Source organism: Hippopotamus amphibius, chromosome 5, assembly GCF_030028045.1.
Source record: "Hippopotamus amphibius kiboko isolate mHipAmp2 chromosome 5, mHipAmp2.hap2, whole genome shotgun sequence".
NCBI lineage: Eukaryota > Metazoa > Chordata > Mammalia > Artiodactyla > Hippopotamidae > Hippopotamus > Hippopotamus amphibius.
In genome coordinates this window covers 32,351,874-32,366,211 of record NC_080190.1, presented here as the reverse complement: position 1 = coordinate 32,366,211, position 14,338 = coordinate 32,351,874, and the positions used below count along the sequence as shown (strand labels likewise).

The window sequence follows — 14,338 nt, the reverse complement described above, 5'->3', positions numbered from 1 at the left end:
GGGGAAACAAGGATGGGTAGGCCCGGGTCCCTGCCCAGTCTGGTAGGGGAAGCAGGGAAAAGGGTTATAAGGACCATTGTGGGGACTCTGACCAAGATATGAGCAGCTGCTAAGAGGGTACCTAGAGGGTACCTAGAGGTGGAAACAACCCAAGTGTCCATCAACAGCTGAATGGATAAACAAATGCGGTATATCCGCAATGGAATATTACTCAGTCGTGAAAAAGAATGAAACTTTGATATATGCTACAACATGAATGGACCTTGAAAACACTATGCTAAGTGAAATAAGCCAGTCACGATGGCAAATATTGCATGATTTCTCTTATACGAGGCAAATTAGAAGAGGCAAATCCATAGAAACAGAAAGTAGACTAGAGGTTACCAGGGCTGGGGGGAGAGGGAGAAATGGGGACTTACAGTTTAGTGCGTACAGAGTTTCTGTTGTGGATAATGAGAGCTTTTGGGTATAGACAGTGGTGATGGTTACCCAACACTGTGAATGGAGTTAATGTCACTGAATTGTACACTTACAAATGGTTAAAATGATAAGTATTAGGTTGTGTATATTTTACCACCAAAAAAAAAAGTTATAAAGGGAAAAAACAAAAAGAGAGCATTAAAGAGGCAACAGTCAGTTTTGCCAGGGGAAGGAGGAACTGAGGAACTGCGACAGGGAGGTGACATTTCAGACAAGCTAAGGGAGAGGCAGTGGGAGAGGGGGAGGAACACCCTTTGTGGCCCCCTGGCTCTCACTCATTCCAGACTCCTCATGCTAGAAGACAGAGCCCGTCTACACCTCCTTCCAGGCTGAGACCCACACAATATACCTGTGGGGCCCCTGCTCACAGGGAACTGCACCCTCTCCATCCACCTGTGTCTCCCACATCCTTCAACACCTAACTTTAAACCTACTTCCCCAGAAGACTCCTGAGCAATCCCTTTCTTATTCCTGTTTCTCTATTTTCTAAAATTTCCTGTAACAAAAGGCAGTACAGCACGGGGGATGAGAGCATGCCGTGCGTTCACAGCCGACAACTGGCTATGTGACGAATTTACTTAACCCCTCCATGCCTCAATTCTCCCAACTGTAAAATGGGGATAATAATAGCCTAGGACTGTAACAATTAAAATGAGAAAATGCACAGAAATTGTTTGGTACATAAGTGCTTAACAATTGTATTAAACTTTCTTTTTTAAAAACACTGGAATGATCGTTCAAGCATTTCTAAATGCCTTATTTAACTTAAAAAAAAAGAAAGAAACCTCTTATCTTTCCTTGCTTTTCTCTATTTTCCAAATGTTCACTAACATAGCAAAATTATTTATATAATGTTTGAAATGGGATTTTAAAAATCCTCACTTTCCTAGGAGTTATTCGCCACAGCCCGCCTCTGCGTGCACTCCTCTGTTCAGAATCTTCTCGATGCTTACGAGTTGTTTATTCTGTACTGGTTTCATCAAGCTGCAGTAGAGAACTGGTGGCTTTTCACTCCTTTGAGCCCCTGTAAAAGGTCCCCAAGCAGGACGTGATCCCCTGGGGATGACTGACCCATCCGCAGCTCTCGCCTCCAGCCCTCCCCAAGGCCTGGGTTCCCTGGCTGTCCTCCTTGGTGAAGACCCACAAAAGTGTGGCTGCGAGGGAGTGGGGGGCAGAGCCGTGGCCGGAGCTGGGCTCGGGACACCCACCCGTGCTGGGCGACGTCAGCCGCCCCGGCGCGCGGGCCGTCAGCCTCGGGCTGGCCGCCCTCTTCCACAGAGGCTCCGGGGCCGGCCCAGCAGGACGCGTGCATTTTCACTTGAGCCTTGACAGCAGGCACAGATTTAATGATTGGAAAGCACTTTGAGAGCCCAGAGTGCTCCATAATCGCCAACTCATAATCCCCAAAGCGCTCTCCACGCCGCGGCACGAGGCGAAGCGCCTGCCCTTGGGAGGGTCTTTGTCCGTGTGGCTCTCGCACCACAGCCAGGTCGGGCAGAGACGGACGGGGCTCTGCCCAAACACGGGTCCCTGTCGAACACTCAGCAGGCAGGCTGGGGAGCAAGGCTTCGCAACGTGTGAACCAGATGGGGCTTGACAAGAATGCAGATTCCCGGGGCCCTTCCACACCTATGAACGCGGGGTCTCCGATGACAGTGCCCTGGCGATCCGCATTTTAAAATCTCCTAAATGGCTCCCACACTATTTTAAGTGCTACTGATGATTTAGAGATAGGTGCGTGGGTCTGGGATCAGGGGGACCTGAATTCAAGTCTCAGCTCTGATCTTTTTTGTCTGAGGCCTCAGCAAGTTACCTGACACTAGACCCACATGACCTAGGTATTCCCTAGAAATAAAGTTTTCAAGAATTTCACAGTCACATCAATTTGGCAATACCCTACATGTCCCCTGGGGCTTACAGTGAGCATGAGTGAGCACAGTCAAAGGGTCTGAAAGTCACTCCACAGAGGACCTCGTTTGACCCCGAACTTCCCTAAACCGTCTATCCTATGCCAGAAACACCTCACAGGCTTAATATCTCACAGCAGGGGGGAGTCTCGGGAGTGGGGGATGACATCTTAGGCGGTTCTGGCAGGAAGAAGCCCCATTCCTCACACGCAGGGTCCTCGGTGGGCAGCTCAGCAGGTTCAGTTTGGCAGATCTGCTGCCTGGAGTGGACGTGTCACAAAAGCGAGGTCACCCCCCTGCTTTGGGTGATCTCCCTCGGAGGCAAGGCAGATCCATTCTTAACAGCTCTTCATTTCAGCAGAGAATGCCCCCTGCCTCTGATGGGGGCTGGGGACCAGGACGGGAAGGGAGGCTTTGTTCTTCTGACCAGTGCTGACAGTTTAATTAAACCCAGCTAGAGACAAGGTCGGCGGGGTCAGGCATTCTTCAAGAGGGCTCCGGCAGAATATCACATCCGTGCCTCTCCAGCCACCGCAGCCCTGGTAATGAGTTACCTTGGTCCTTACAGCAGGGATATAAATAAGGGGGAATAAATGTCCTAGGCTGCCCTTCATCACCCACCCCCAACCCCTCCCAGGCCCAGCAGGGGCAGAAAAGGTCGATCTTGTCAGGACACATATTAGTTTCAAGGCTAAGAAGAAGCCCAGAGGAACTGGGTTTCCAGAAGCGGCTTCTGGATGAGGAAGGGAATGCAACCAGCAAGAGGGGGGGATGCAAGGCAGCGGGAGAGACTCCTCCCCAAATCTGGGAGGACAGAGGCACAGGTGGCTGACACGCACAGTGCTCCCCACCCAAACGTGCGTGAAGACTCAGTTTTGCTGCTGTAAGAGAAGGAGGCAGATGCAAATCCATCCCTCTAACCCTAATCTTAACCCCTGTGTACATCCGTGAAACAACATCTCCACAACCTCCCATGGGTGGTTGTCAGCGATGAAGCTGATCTTAAACCCAGGTCACCTGCCACCAGGGTATAACCACCCCAGGCAGGAGACATAGGTCCAGCCAGTCAAGCATCTGCCCTCCCCCCACTACAAACTGCTGGTACGTCAGAGATGCAGACTGCTTGCAAAGAGCACTAGTGATAAACCCTCACCTCCTGGAGAGACAGTGCCCCACTGAGCTGCCTTACACAGCCATCAAGTGCTCTCAGCACCGGCAACGGTGCCTGGCCCGTAGGAGGCCCTCTTGTAAATGTTGGGTGAGTGGGCGGGTGGGTGGATGGGCAGGCAGATGGAATGTGAAGGGGGAGTTGGATGTGGTACGGGGAGGAGAAGGGAGGATGGATGAGGTGTGGGGGGACAGATGGGTGTATGGTAGGTTTATGGGTATGTTGGTAGATGCATAAGTGGAGGGTGAACAGGTGGGTTTGGTGGGTAAATGAGTAAAAGACTGGATGGAAAAAAAAAAAAGACTGGATGGGCAGGCAAATGGATAGGTGGGTGAGAGGGTGTTAGATGGGAGGACCAGTGGAAGGAGATGGAGGAACGAGGGATGGGCGGATTGACTGATGGATTGGTAGATGGGTAAATGGGAGCACAGATGAGAAGGAGGCTGGCTGGGTGGTGAGTAGACGATAGGTGGATGGCATGGGGGATAGGTAGGTAGATGGGTAGATGAGTAGGTAGATGATTGAGTAGGTAGATGGGTGTAGGCGGTGCGTAGAAGGTGGATGGGGGGGTGAGTGGATGATATGGAATGATGAGCTTTAGCATCAGACAGACCGGGGTTCAAATTCACCTCGACCCCTTGAGCAGGTCACAAATCTTCTGAGCTTGCATTTCTTCATCTGTAAAAGGGAAAATTCACCGATTTCCTGAGCACTTACTATGTGCTACCGAGCTTACACCTGACATGAGAGGGAGTTACACCTCTCTTTAATCCCCACAACAGCCTGTGAGGCAGACATTATTATCTTTATCTGATAGAAGAACAAATGGGGCTCAACGGGGTTCAAGGAAGTGCCCCAACATCATTTATCTAGTTTAAACAGAGGTTTTCCACTGCATATAAAAACTGGGAGGTCTCATACCATAAAAATAATATATGCTATATATGGAATCTAGAAAAATGGTACTGATGAACCTAGTGGCAGGGTAAGAATAGAGATGCAGACGTAGAGAACAGACTTGAGGACACCGGGGGAAGGGGAAGCTGGGACGTAGTGAGAGAGTAGCATTGACATATACATACTACCAAATGTAAGATAGATGGCCAGTGGTAAGCTACTACAGAGCACAGGGAGACCAGCTTGATGCTTTGTGAAGACCTAAAGGGGTGGGATAGGGAGACTGGGAGGGAGGCTCAAGAAGGAAGGGATATGGGGATATATGTATACATGAGGCTCTTTTACTTTGTTGTACAGCAGAAACTGACACAATACTGTAAAGCAATTATACTCCAATAAAGATTTTTTTAAAATAATAATAAAAAATAAAAACAAAACAAAAATAATACATGCTTTTAATAGAATACCTGGGAAATATAAAAAGAGTCACCCAGAGATAACCCCTGTTAGCATTCTGTAGTCATTTTCCTGTGCACTCTTCAGAGTGATTTGTTTAGTGATCATATTGTCAAGACAATTCTGCATCCTGGCTTTGGCAGCACAAACATTTATCTGTGTCAATTCACGTCTTTCATAAAGGCCATTTTTGATGATCATACAAATATTCCATCCAGTGGATATGCCAAAATTTACTTAACCATTCCCCCAAGGTTGGACATTTGGTTGTTTCCACATTGTTTTCAATATTCTATATTTCAAGATTCTAAATTATGCTGCAATGAACATGTTTATAGTCATATTTTATTGATCTTGGGGCCAATCCCCAAATGTGAGATTTCTAGGTCAAGGTTTAAGCCCATTTTCAGACCTTGTATGGTCCCTTGAAGGCCGGGTGTCTAATTCCAACCCTATTACCAAACTGCTCTGTGGTCCAAGCCAAATCACCTCTTTGGACCGCAGGTCCCAAACATGGAAAGGAATGGACTGACTAACCCAACACCTGGAGAAACATTGGTGAGGAATAATCAGCAACAGGATTTTAACTGCTGGAAGCTAAAATCTGTACCAAAATCAGTTGAAACGTGGGCCACACACCTGACGTGCTTTGTGGGCACACCTTACCCTGCACATTAGGTCTCTCTCAAACTCATTTTCATGCTGATTTAGCATAACGGCCTCTGGTGAAAAATCCATGATTTGCTCCAGGTGGAAAGGATTAGTAACGGATCCCTCAAAGCAGAAGAAAGGTCAGCAGATGAGAAGACCAGACACACCGAACCCTGCCTCCCCTCTTGCCCTCCTCCTGAGGGGGGGCCCCAGAGTGTGACCACACCAGGAGGGCCCACAGCCTCCAGCACAGCTCCTTGGCCCAGGAGTGAACTCCTGACTGAAGATGGGCCAAGCAGATTCTTTCCCCAGAAATCTGGGCTGGGACCAGAGACACATGGGGATCTGAGCTCCAAGATCACAGGAAGTAGGAGAGGAGTGAGCACGGTGACTAACCAAAGTTATGGTAGAACTGAGTGTTGCTGGTAAACCCAGGACACTGGTTTGCAGAGAGAAGTGGGACAATAAGGTAGATATTCAGAAAGAACTAGGAGCATCCCTCACACCCCTGGTCCCAGCTGGGCCTCACTTCCTGTCATGGGGAGCCCATGAGTCTGCTACTTGTGCCTTTACAATACCCCAGCCCACCCCACTCCACCAGCCTGCAGGGGTCCTGTTTCTGGGAACAAGAGTGCCCAACTGCTCCTCAGCCCGACCACTGGGAGTTAAGAGAAATGTTTTGGAAGCCAGATGCTCAGGTCAATGGATTGGGGATGAAGGGAAGGCAAAGAAGAAGCAAATAAGTCTTTAAGCACTTGCTCCTGTATCTTTCCCCATAATCATCACCAAGGTGAAAAATTTAGGGCCCAGACACCAGGGACAAACAACCAGATCAATAAAAAGTTTTGTTTAACCATTTCCCCCCAGAATGTGCCCTTTTTAAAAAATTTTCTTTTAACTGGGGTATAGTTGTTTTACAATGTTGTGTTAGTTTCTACTGTACAGCACAGGGAACTGGAGTTCCCTGTGCTGTACAGCAGGTTCTTATTAGTTGTCTATTTTATACATATTAGTGTGTATATGTCAATCCCAACTTCCTAATTCCCCCCGCCCCCCACCACAAATGTGCCCTTTTTGAGATGACCTGAACTGGAGAGGCAACAGAAAGTACTGTCCTTGGTCATGAATTCAAGTCCTAGGCTGATCTAAGCAGGTCATGCTGCATGGGAGTCCTCCCCAAAGTGCCATCAGCTTGCACACCTGTGCTTACAAGTGGGCTTAAGAAATATCAAGAAGAAACAAAAAGACAACCTACAGACTGGAAGAAAATATTTGCAAATGATGCTACTGAAAGAGATTAATTTCCAAAATATGCAAACAATTCATACAGCTTAATATCAAAAAAAAAAAACAAAACACCAGATCAAAAAATGGGCACAATACCTAAATGGACATTTCATCAAAGAAGACATGCAGATGGCCAACAGGCACATGAAAAGATGCTCAATATCACTAATTATTAGAGAAATGCAAATCAAAACTACAAAGAGGTATCACTTCACACCAGTGACAAGCCATCATTAAAAAGTCTACAAATAATAAATGTTGGAAAGGGTGTGGAGAAAAAGGAACCCTCCTACACTGTTGGTGGGAATGTAAATTGGTGCAGTCACTGTGGAGAACAGTATGGAGGTTCCTTAAAAAATAGAGTTACCATATGATCCAGCAATCCATTTCTGGGCATGTATCCAGAGAAAACTCTAATTCAAAAAGACACATGCACCCCAATGTTCATAGCAGAACTATTTACAATAGCCAAGACATGGAAGCAACCTAAATGTCCATCAACAGATGAATGGATAAAGATGTGGTGCATATATACAATGGAATACTACTCAGCCATAAAAAAGAATGAAATAATGCCATTTGCAGCAACATGGATGGACCTAGAGATTATCATACTATGTGAAGTAAGACAGAAAGAGAAAGACAAATATCCTATGATATCACTTTACATGGAATCTAAAAAAATGATATAAATGAACTTATTTACAAAACAGAAATGGACTCACAGACATAGAAGGCACACTTATGGTTACCAAAGAGGATGGTGGTGGGTGGGAGAGAGAGAAATTTGGAATTAACATATACACACTACTATATATAAAACAGATAAACAACAAGGACCTACTGTATAGCACAGGGAACTATATTCAGTATCTTGTAATAACCTATAAGGGAAAAGAATCTGAAAAGGAATGTATATATATGTATAACTGAATCACTTTGCTGTATACCTGAAACTAACCCAACACTGTAAATTAACTACACTTGAATTTTTTTTAATGGTTTCAAAAAAAACTATCAAGAGGAGGGCTAAAGAAAATAGTCTCCCTTTACCCAGACCCATCTGTGTTCTTGGATAAGGAATGGCTTAGAGTTAGGGACCAGATGCCTGGGAAGAAAAGGCAGTAAGTGTTAGGGAAAGGTTCTGGCTCTAGAGCCTGGAACCACCAAAGGGCAACCAAGCCTTCCATCAGAGGGTACTTCCTCTGGAAGTCCCTCAAGTGACTGCTGACTCTCCCTGTCCCCAAGGCAGCCAGCCCTGGGCCACTGGGGAGAGAACATCCAACGTTTCTGGAGGCTACTGCCTGCCCTGGATCCCAGCCCTGCAGGGTCCCAGGAGCAGGGGTCAGGCAGGCTCCTGTCCTCTTCAGTGGCTCTTCTACTCCTTGAATAAAGTGCACTGTGCCAGCATTTTGCTATAGAATCTGGGTATTTAATATGCGTTAAAGCACAGAACTTCTTTTCTCTGGGACTCCTTTTAAAATATAAAGCCATGAAGAGCACTGGGCAGGGAGTCCAAAGGGGCTTCAGTACTGACCCTGTGGAGGTCGCTTCACCTCCCCAACCTTGACAGCAGTAAAACCAGAGGCACTGCCTGCCCTGCGGGGTCACAGGGTCAGACAGGATGGCAGGCACAGGAGGACCAGCTCCACTAGAGGGCCGTTCACTCACCCACACGTCAGGGACAAAAGGAACACCTGCTGCAGACAGCTGTGGGCCTGGATGCTGTATGTGCTCCATCTCAGTTCGGCCCCAGGAGAGCCCAAGAGTGCACAGGTAACAGCAACTCCACCTGAGTTACACCAAGAAAACCCAGGACTATCTGACCCTTGATTTCCTACTCGCCCAGACTACCTCCCGCTGCACTAGGGATCCAAGTTCCCCAGACACAGGCCAAGAAGGCAGCCACCTTGGTCACACAGTGTTCCCACTCTCAGGAGGAGGCCCAGGGACATGCAGGGCACTGATGCCCCTGGGAAAAGGTGGACTCAGGTGCTGGAGGGAGAGACCCCTGCAGAGCTGTCCTCTCCCCTTCAGCCCCACCAGCTGGTGAAGGGTGTGGCTAAAGATGTTGGCCCCACAAAATGTGAATAGGGCTGGAGGTGATCGCAAACAAAAGGCTGGAGGTTTGTGGATTTAGAGTCACATGACAGGGTCCTGGATATTTTAAAACAAATGAGGGATGGATGGAAACAACCTAAGTGTCCATCAGCGGATGAATGGATAAAGAGGATGTGTTATATATATAAAATGGAATATAATTCAGCCATGAGAAAGGAGGAAATCCTGCCATTTGTGACAACACGGGTAGACCCTGAGGGACTATGTTAAGTAAAATAAGCCGGACAAAGACAAATACTGAATGGTATCACTTATATGTGGAATCTAAAAAAAAAAATGTCAGATTCATAGAAACAGAGAGTAGAAAAGTGATTGCCAGAGGCTTTGGGATGGGGAAATAGAGACAGGTTGGTAACACTGTACAATCTAACATGTAACATGATGGCTATTGTTGATAACACCGTCTTAATATAATGGAAATTAGATCAGAGAGTAGAACTTCAATGTTCCCCCAAACAAGATAAACACGTGGGGTGATGGATATGTTAGTGAACTAGATGGGGGGGGTCCCTTCACAATGTGTATGTATATCAAATCATCACCGTGTACATTTTAAGTATATTTCAGTTCTATTTTTCAATTATACCTTAGTAGATCTGAAATTTTAAAAACATTTTAAATTTTTTTTAAATAAAATAAATGGAGGAGGATCAAAGCAGTGCCCAGAACTTGACAGCAACTAGGCACCTGCTCTGGCCCTGGATGGTGAAGGGCGTCCACACGGCCGAGGGGAAGGAAACCCAAGCAGGCAATAACGCTGGGGGGGCAGGGGGGTGGCCAAAGCTTGAAAGGCTAAGAGGGCGTAAGAGAAGGAAATACAAAGTGCAGGAGCAGACCAAGAGAAAAGATGTTCAGGATGAATTTCTGCAGACAGGCAGAGCTGTGATACACCTGGCAGAGGCCAACTCTGAGAAAAGACAGGGCAGCGAAAACAGGAGCTGCTGGGGCCAAGCCATGGCAAGGCCAGCTGCCCACATGGGACCAGTAACAGCGTGGACCTTGTGGGCCAACGCGGCTCCACAGGTTAAAGGCATGTTAGGGTGGCAGCAGAACTGGCCACTACCTTTTAAACCTGAAAGAAGTACAGTTACAGCAAATAAAAGTATGACTTTATGCCATGGTTAATAAGCTCACAAAACTCATTACTCTGAGTTGAAAATAGAAATAGATCCAAGAATGGCTTACTTGAATGAATAAATATTCCACCCAAGGCAGGTTACCAAAGGCAGCTAGAGATTCATGAGAACGGTCCTCCCTATGAAGTTCGGCATCACGGCTGACAAGCGTGCCCACCCCGAGAACATCCCCACACCACACTGGCAGGGGCAGCGCACAGAATCGGATAGACTGTAGGTTCTGTCAAGTGCTTGCCGTGGAGAAGTGCCCCGCAAAGCACCTTCCTACAGTAAGATGGCCTTTGCTGCCCTGAGCGATGCCTGCCAGGTGAGAGCATAGGAGTCACAGTCATGGCAGAGTCCAAGCCCCACCGACCACACATCGCCCCCTGCCCCCAACAGGGTGAGGGATAAGACCACAGAGAGAGCTTGCTTCCATGAAGCGTCACTCACAGCCTGGACAGAGCCTGGTTGTTCTGGAACAGCAGCTCTGGTAACGTGTGCAGCTGATTCCGGTTGAGTCGTCTGAAAAAGAGAAGAGCGGAGGAGTTGGAAATGGCCAAGCTGTTCAGGAAATCCGAAGAACTTTTCAGAAAGCACTGGATTCAGGGTTCAAATTCTAACATGTCACTGTGTAACCCCAGGGAATCACCTTCTCTGAGCCTCTGCTTCTCCATCTATAAAGGAGGAATTCTGCCATCCAACACTTGGGGAGGATAAGAACAGAACATTCTGAAAGCCCCTCAACCGAGGACCTGACGTATCTTGGGCAGCCAGTAAATAGACCCTCTTTCCTTCCGTTAGGCCCTCCCATGCCCACCATCATCATCACCACCTTACCCTTGCAAGACCCTGTGTACTTTATCAGGCACTGATTCAAATATTATCTCAGTCTGTGAGCTGGATACTGACTACCCTTGAAATGTGAGCCTTACCCTAATGGGAGAGGATGGCCACGGAGTTCTGATTCTTTATTGCTTTCATCCACATTTGGCTCAGTGATGACTCAACATTTGTATTGTTTGCATGAGGTCTTTTTTCAAAATGAAAATACCTTTATTGATTTTTTTATTTATGAAAATGCATGCTTAATATTTTTAAAAGCCTCAAACAATAGAAGAAAAAGCATTTGGCCACCTGCATTTTTCTCACGCAACAATGTGTGGCTATCTTTCCATGTCAAACAATAGAGGATGACACTTCAGTTTTAATCATTTTATTTTTAGTATGTCCATCCTTTTTAATTCCTCTATGGGTAGACAGACAACTATTTAGTATTACAGATACAGACGGGAGTGAGAAGTCTGGTTCTGGAATGTGGCCTAACAAGACGACGCAGAAAGGACTCAGACTTGTCCGGGGAAGGCGGTGAAGTTTAACCAGACTCATCTCACCACCTTAGGCAACCAATTCTCTGACACTGGAGCGTAGCGCTCTGGCCCAACTGGGGCGGGGGCAGGCAGTGACACCTGCAGAGTATGGAACCTTGGTACTCACACTGGACCACCTGCAGGGGCGACACCAGGAGCTGGCAAGAGCTGCGCTACCCCAGGCTACCCACACCTGTTGACTCAGATCTGCATCTCAACCAGGCCCCCAGGTGATCTGGGTGCGTGTCAAGGCTGGAAAAGCACTGGTGTAGCATGCAGCCCCCGCCCTCCAGTCTACCACATACTTTGAATTTCCCATAACCGTCTCCTTTAACAGTTCTAGAGGACGAGAAACCAACGGGGCAAAAGCTTTCTTTTGCTGGGAGGGAGGAAGAGATATAATTTGATGTGGCCAGGAGTAACTGGTCTGTGGTTACCTCCTGAGAGGTCATCTTTCTTCTGATGTGAGAAAGGCACCATTTTCTAACACGATACAATTAGGGTTGCAATTTTAGACCCGCTGGAAGAAGTTTACTGTAAAGGGCAGGCTCCTAGGGAAACACATCACTGCCTTGGAAAAAAAAAAAGGGACCACCGATGTAATCCTTAAAGCAACAGGAGTAGACATCAGATCGCTCCAAGTTCCTTAACCTCGTCTAATAAGTTAATCCTGTATCTACACTGCCTGGTAATCACTGGGTTTGGTTTGGTTTGGTTTGGTTTTCCCCCAAGACTTTCTCATTTTTCTGGCTTTGATTTCTGAGAAACACTTAAGAGGAACAGAGATTCAATAGCTAGTTTACAGTGGGAAATCAAATGACACCAAAGGAGGGACCCAGCGTGGTGAGGGACCTACAGGAAGCTAAGAATAACAACAGCAGTGGTGAGTTCCAGCCCCGACGAGCCTCACTCTGTGCCAGGCACCGGGATGAGTGCGTCACGGGCATCACCTCACACTCAGAGGGAAAGCAGAGTGAAAAGGTGCGTTTCCCTCTCCTGAGTACCAAGCATCAGTGTCACGCACGTACCCTCCCGTCGCCTCCCAGCAACAACCCCAGGGGGAAGGTTCGACCACCACCATCTGGCCATGTGGCTGGGCTCCTGCGCTCTCAGGTTCTCAGAATATGTTCGCAGACTTCGCTGAGCTGTCTCTCTGATAGCTGAGGGGACTGGGATGCCCAGAGGTGAGCTGCCCACCCAAGTCACCACCGAGTGGGAGGGGCGGGTTCTGAAGCCTACCTTTCCCCAGCTCCCCCCTCGGCCGCCCCTCAGACAGCTCAGGGTGACGGAGCGCTGCCCCCTCAACATCAGACAATCGATGCCCGTGACACACCAGTCCTCACGGCCAGCAGCACCGCACGCTTCTGCTTCTGGGCTCAAGCTTGTAACTGCGTACAAGAACCAACCACATCTGTTCCCAAACCTGTTTGTGCCAGAAGTACTTATAATTATAATTACATAACTGAACTGATGATTACCTAAACGAACAAAATACTAGCGTCAAAAGAGAGTCGTCTCTACGAAAATTGGTTGAATTCCTTGGTAAGAGTCAATAAAAGGAAAGTTGCTAATTAAAGAGTTGTTGAATTAAGTAAACGACTGTGGCGGGAACAGGGCAGTGGGGTCATAAAAGAAATTCAGAATTCTCCAGCCAGATTGCTTCCAAGGGCCTCCTAAAAATCTCATTCCAGCTTAAAGAAACCAAAACCAAAATTCGTAAGCAAGGTATATGTGTGTGCTTTAGGCGAGGAAAATAATACAGAACTCCAATCAGCATCTCACACTAAAAAGTAAGACCCTGGCAAAAAGAAAGGGGGCGTGGGTGTCAATAAACGCACATTTATATATTTTAACATAAAATGAAATGTTTAGAGTATGTATGGGGTTTATGACTCCCCACTGTATCCAGCTTTTCTGGCTGACTGGTCCACCCCTGGTCCCTGACAAGTCAGAGCAGAGGGTGCCGGCCATCCACGGCCGGCAGTGGACGCCCCCACGGACAGAGCCGTCACACCCCCCAGTAACTGCCCACCCTGCAGGTGCTGGTGATCCACCCCGGGAGAAAGGAACTGGCAAGGACAGAAGGGACAACAGGTGCAGTGACACGTTATGACTCAAAAAGAAGGGCCCTGTCCAGCCAGCCTTGGGTGGCAGCAGCAGATGTGACAGGGGCCACCAGTCACGTCTAGACTCCCTCCCACCTTTCCTCCTCCCTCAGGGCATGGCAGCCTCGGAGATGGAGCCAGAATGGGTTGGGAGCAAATCAGCCCCTCATAACCAGGTCATGGACATGTACTTTGTTCTGAGCCTTTTAAAGAAAACAAACACAGGACGAACTATCTCTTCTAGCTATGGGCTCCTTATGGCTCAGTTTCAGGCCTGGATGAGGAAAAGTTCACCTTGGTTTTTCTCCAGGCTACAGGAAGGCAATGAGACAACCATATTCTCTCCACTTAGTGAGTACTTTATTTTCTTTGAAGTAATAGAGAAAAGTGAGGTATTAGGTTACAGCCATTAAGAGCTTGGGCTTTGGAGGCAAAGTGATCCAGGTTCTAATCCCCTCTTCTGTACTTAATCACTTCATAATCATTTAATAAGGCAAGTACCTTAACTTCTGTGCACCTCTGTTTCTCATCTGTAAGATTCCACTGACCACAATGTTGTTTTAAGGATTAAATGAGATATTGGAGGATAAAGCATTTATCTTGCTGCCTGGCATAGAATAAGGCAATGAATAATAGCTATAATTATCATCATAAACTCATTGGAAAAAAATCCACAAAAAAGAAAAGCCAAAGAACGAAGTTAGCTGTGATCCCACCACTCGATGCAATGAGAGTTAATAGTCTCAGTTATTTTCTTCCTTCTGTATTCTATACACATACA

At 47.3% G+C, this 14,338-nt stretch overlaps 1 protein-coding gene across 1 annotated transcript in view; it reads right to left on the bottom strand.

The window, feature by feature from the left end:
* SLIT1 (slit guidance ligand 1) overlaps nucleotides 1-14,338 on the bottom strand; it is a 169,446-nt gene that overhangs the window by 131,841 nt on the left and 23,267 nt on the right. Inside the window, 1 exon segment of the mRNA XM_057736947.1 lies at nucleotides 10,536-10,607. Within this exon segment, the coding sequence (XP_057592930.1) occupies nucleotides 10,536-10,607 (72 nt within the window).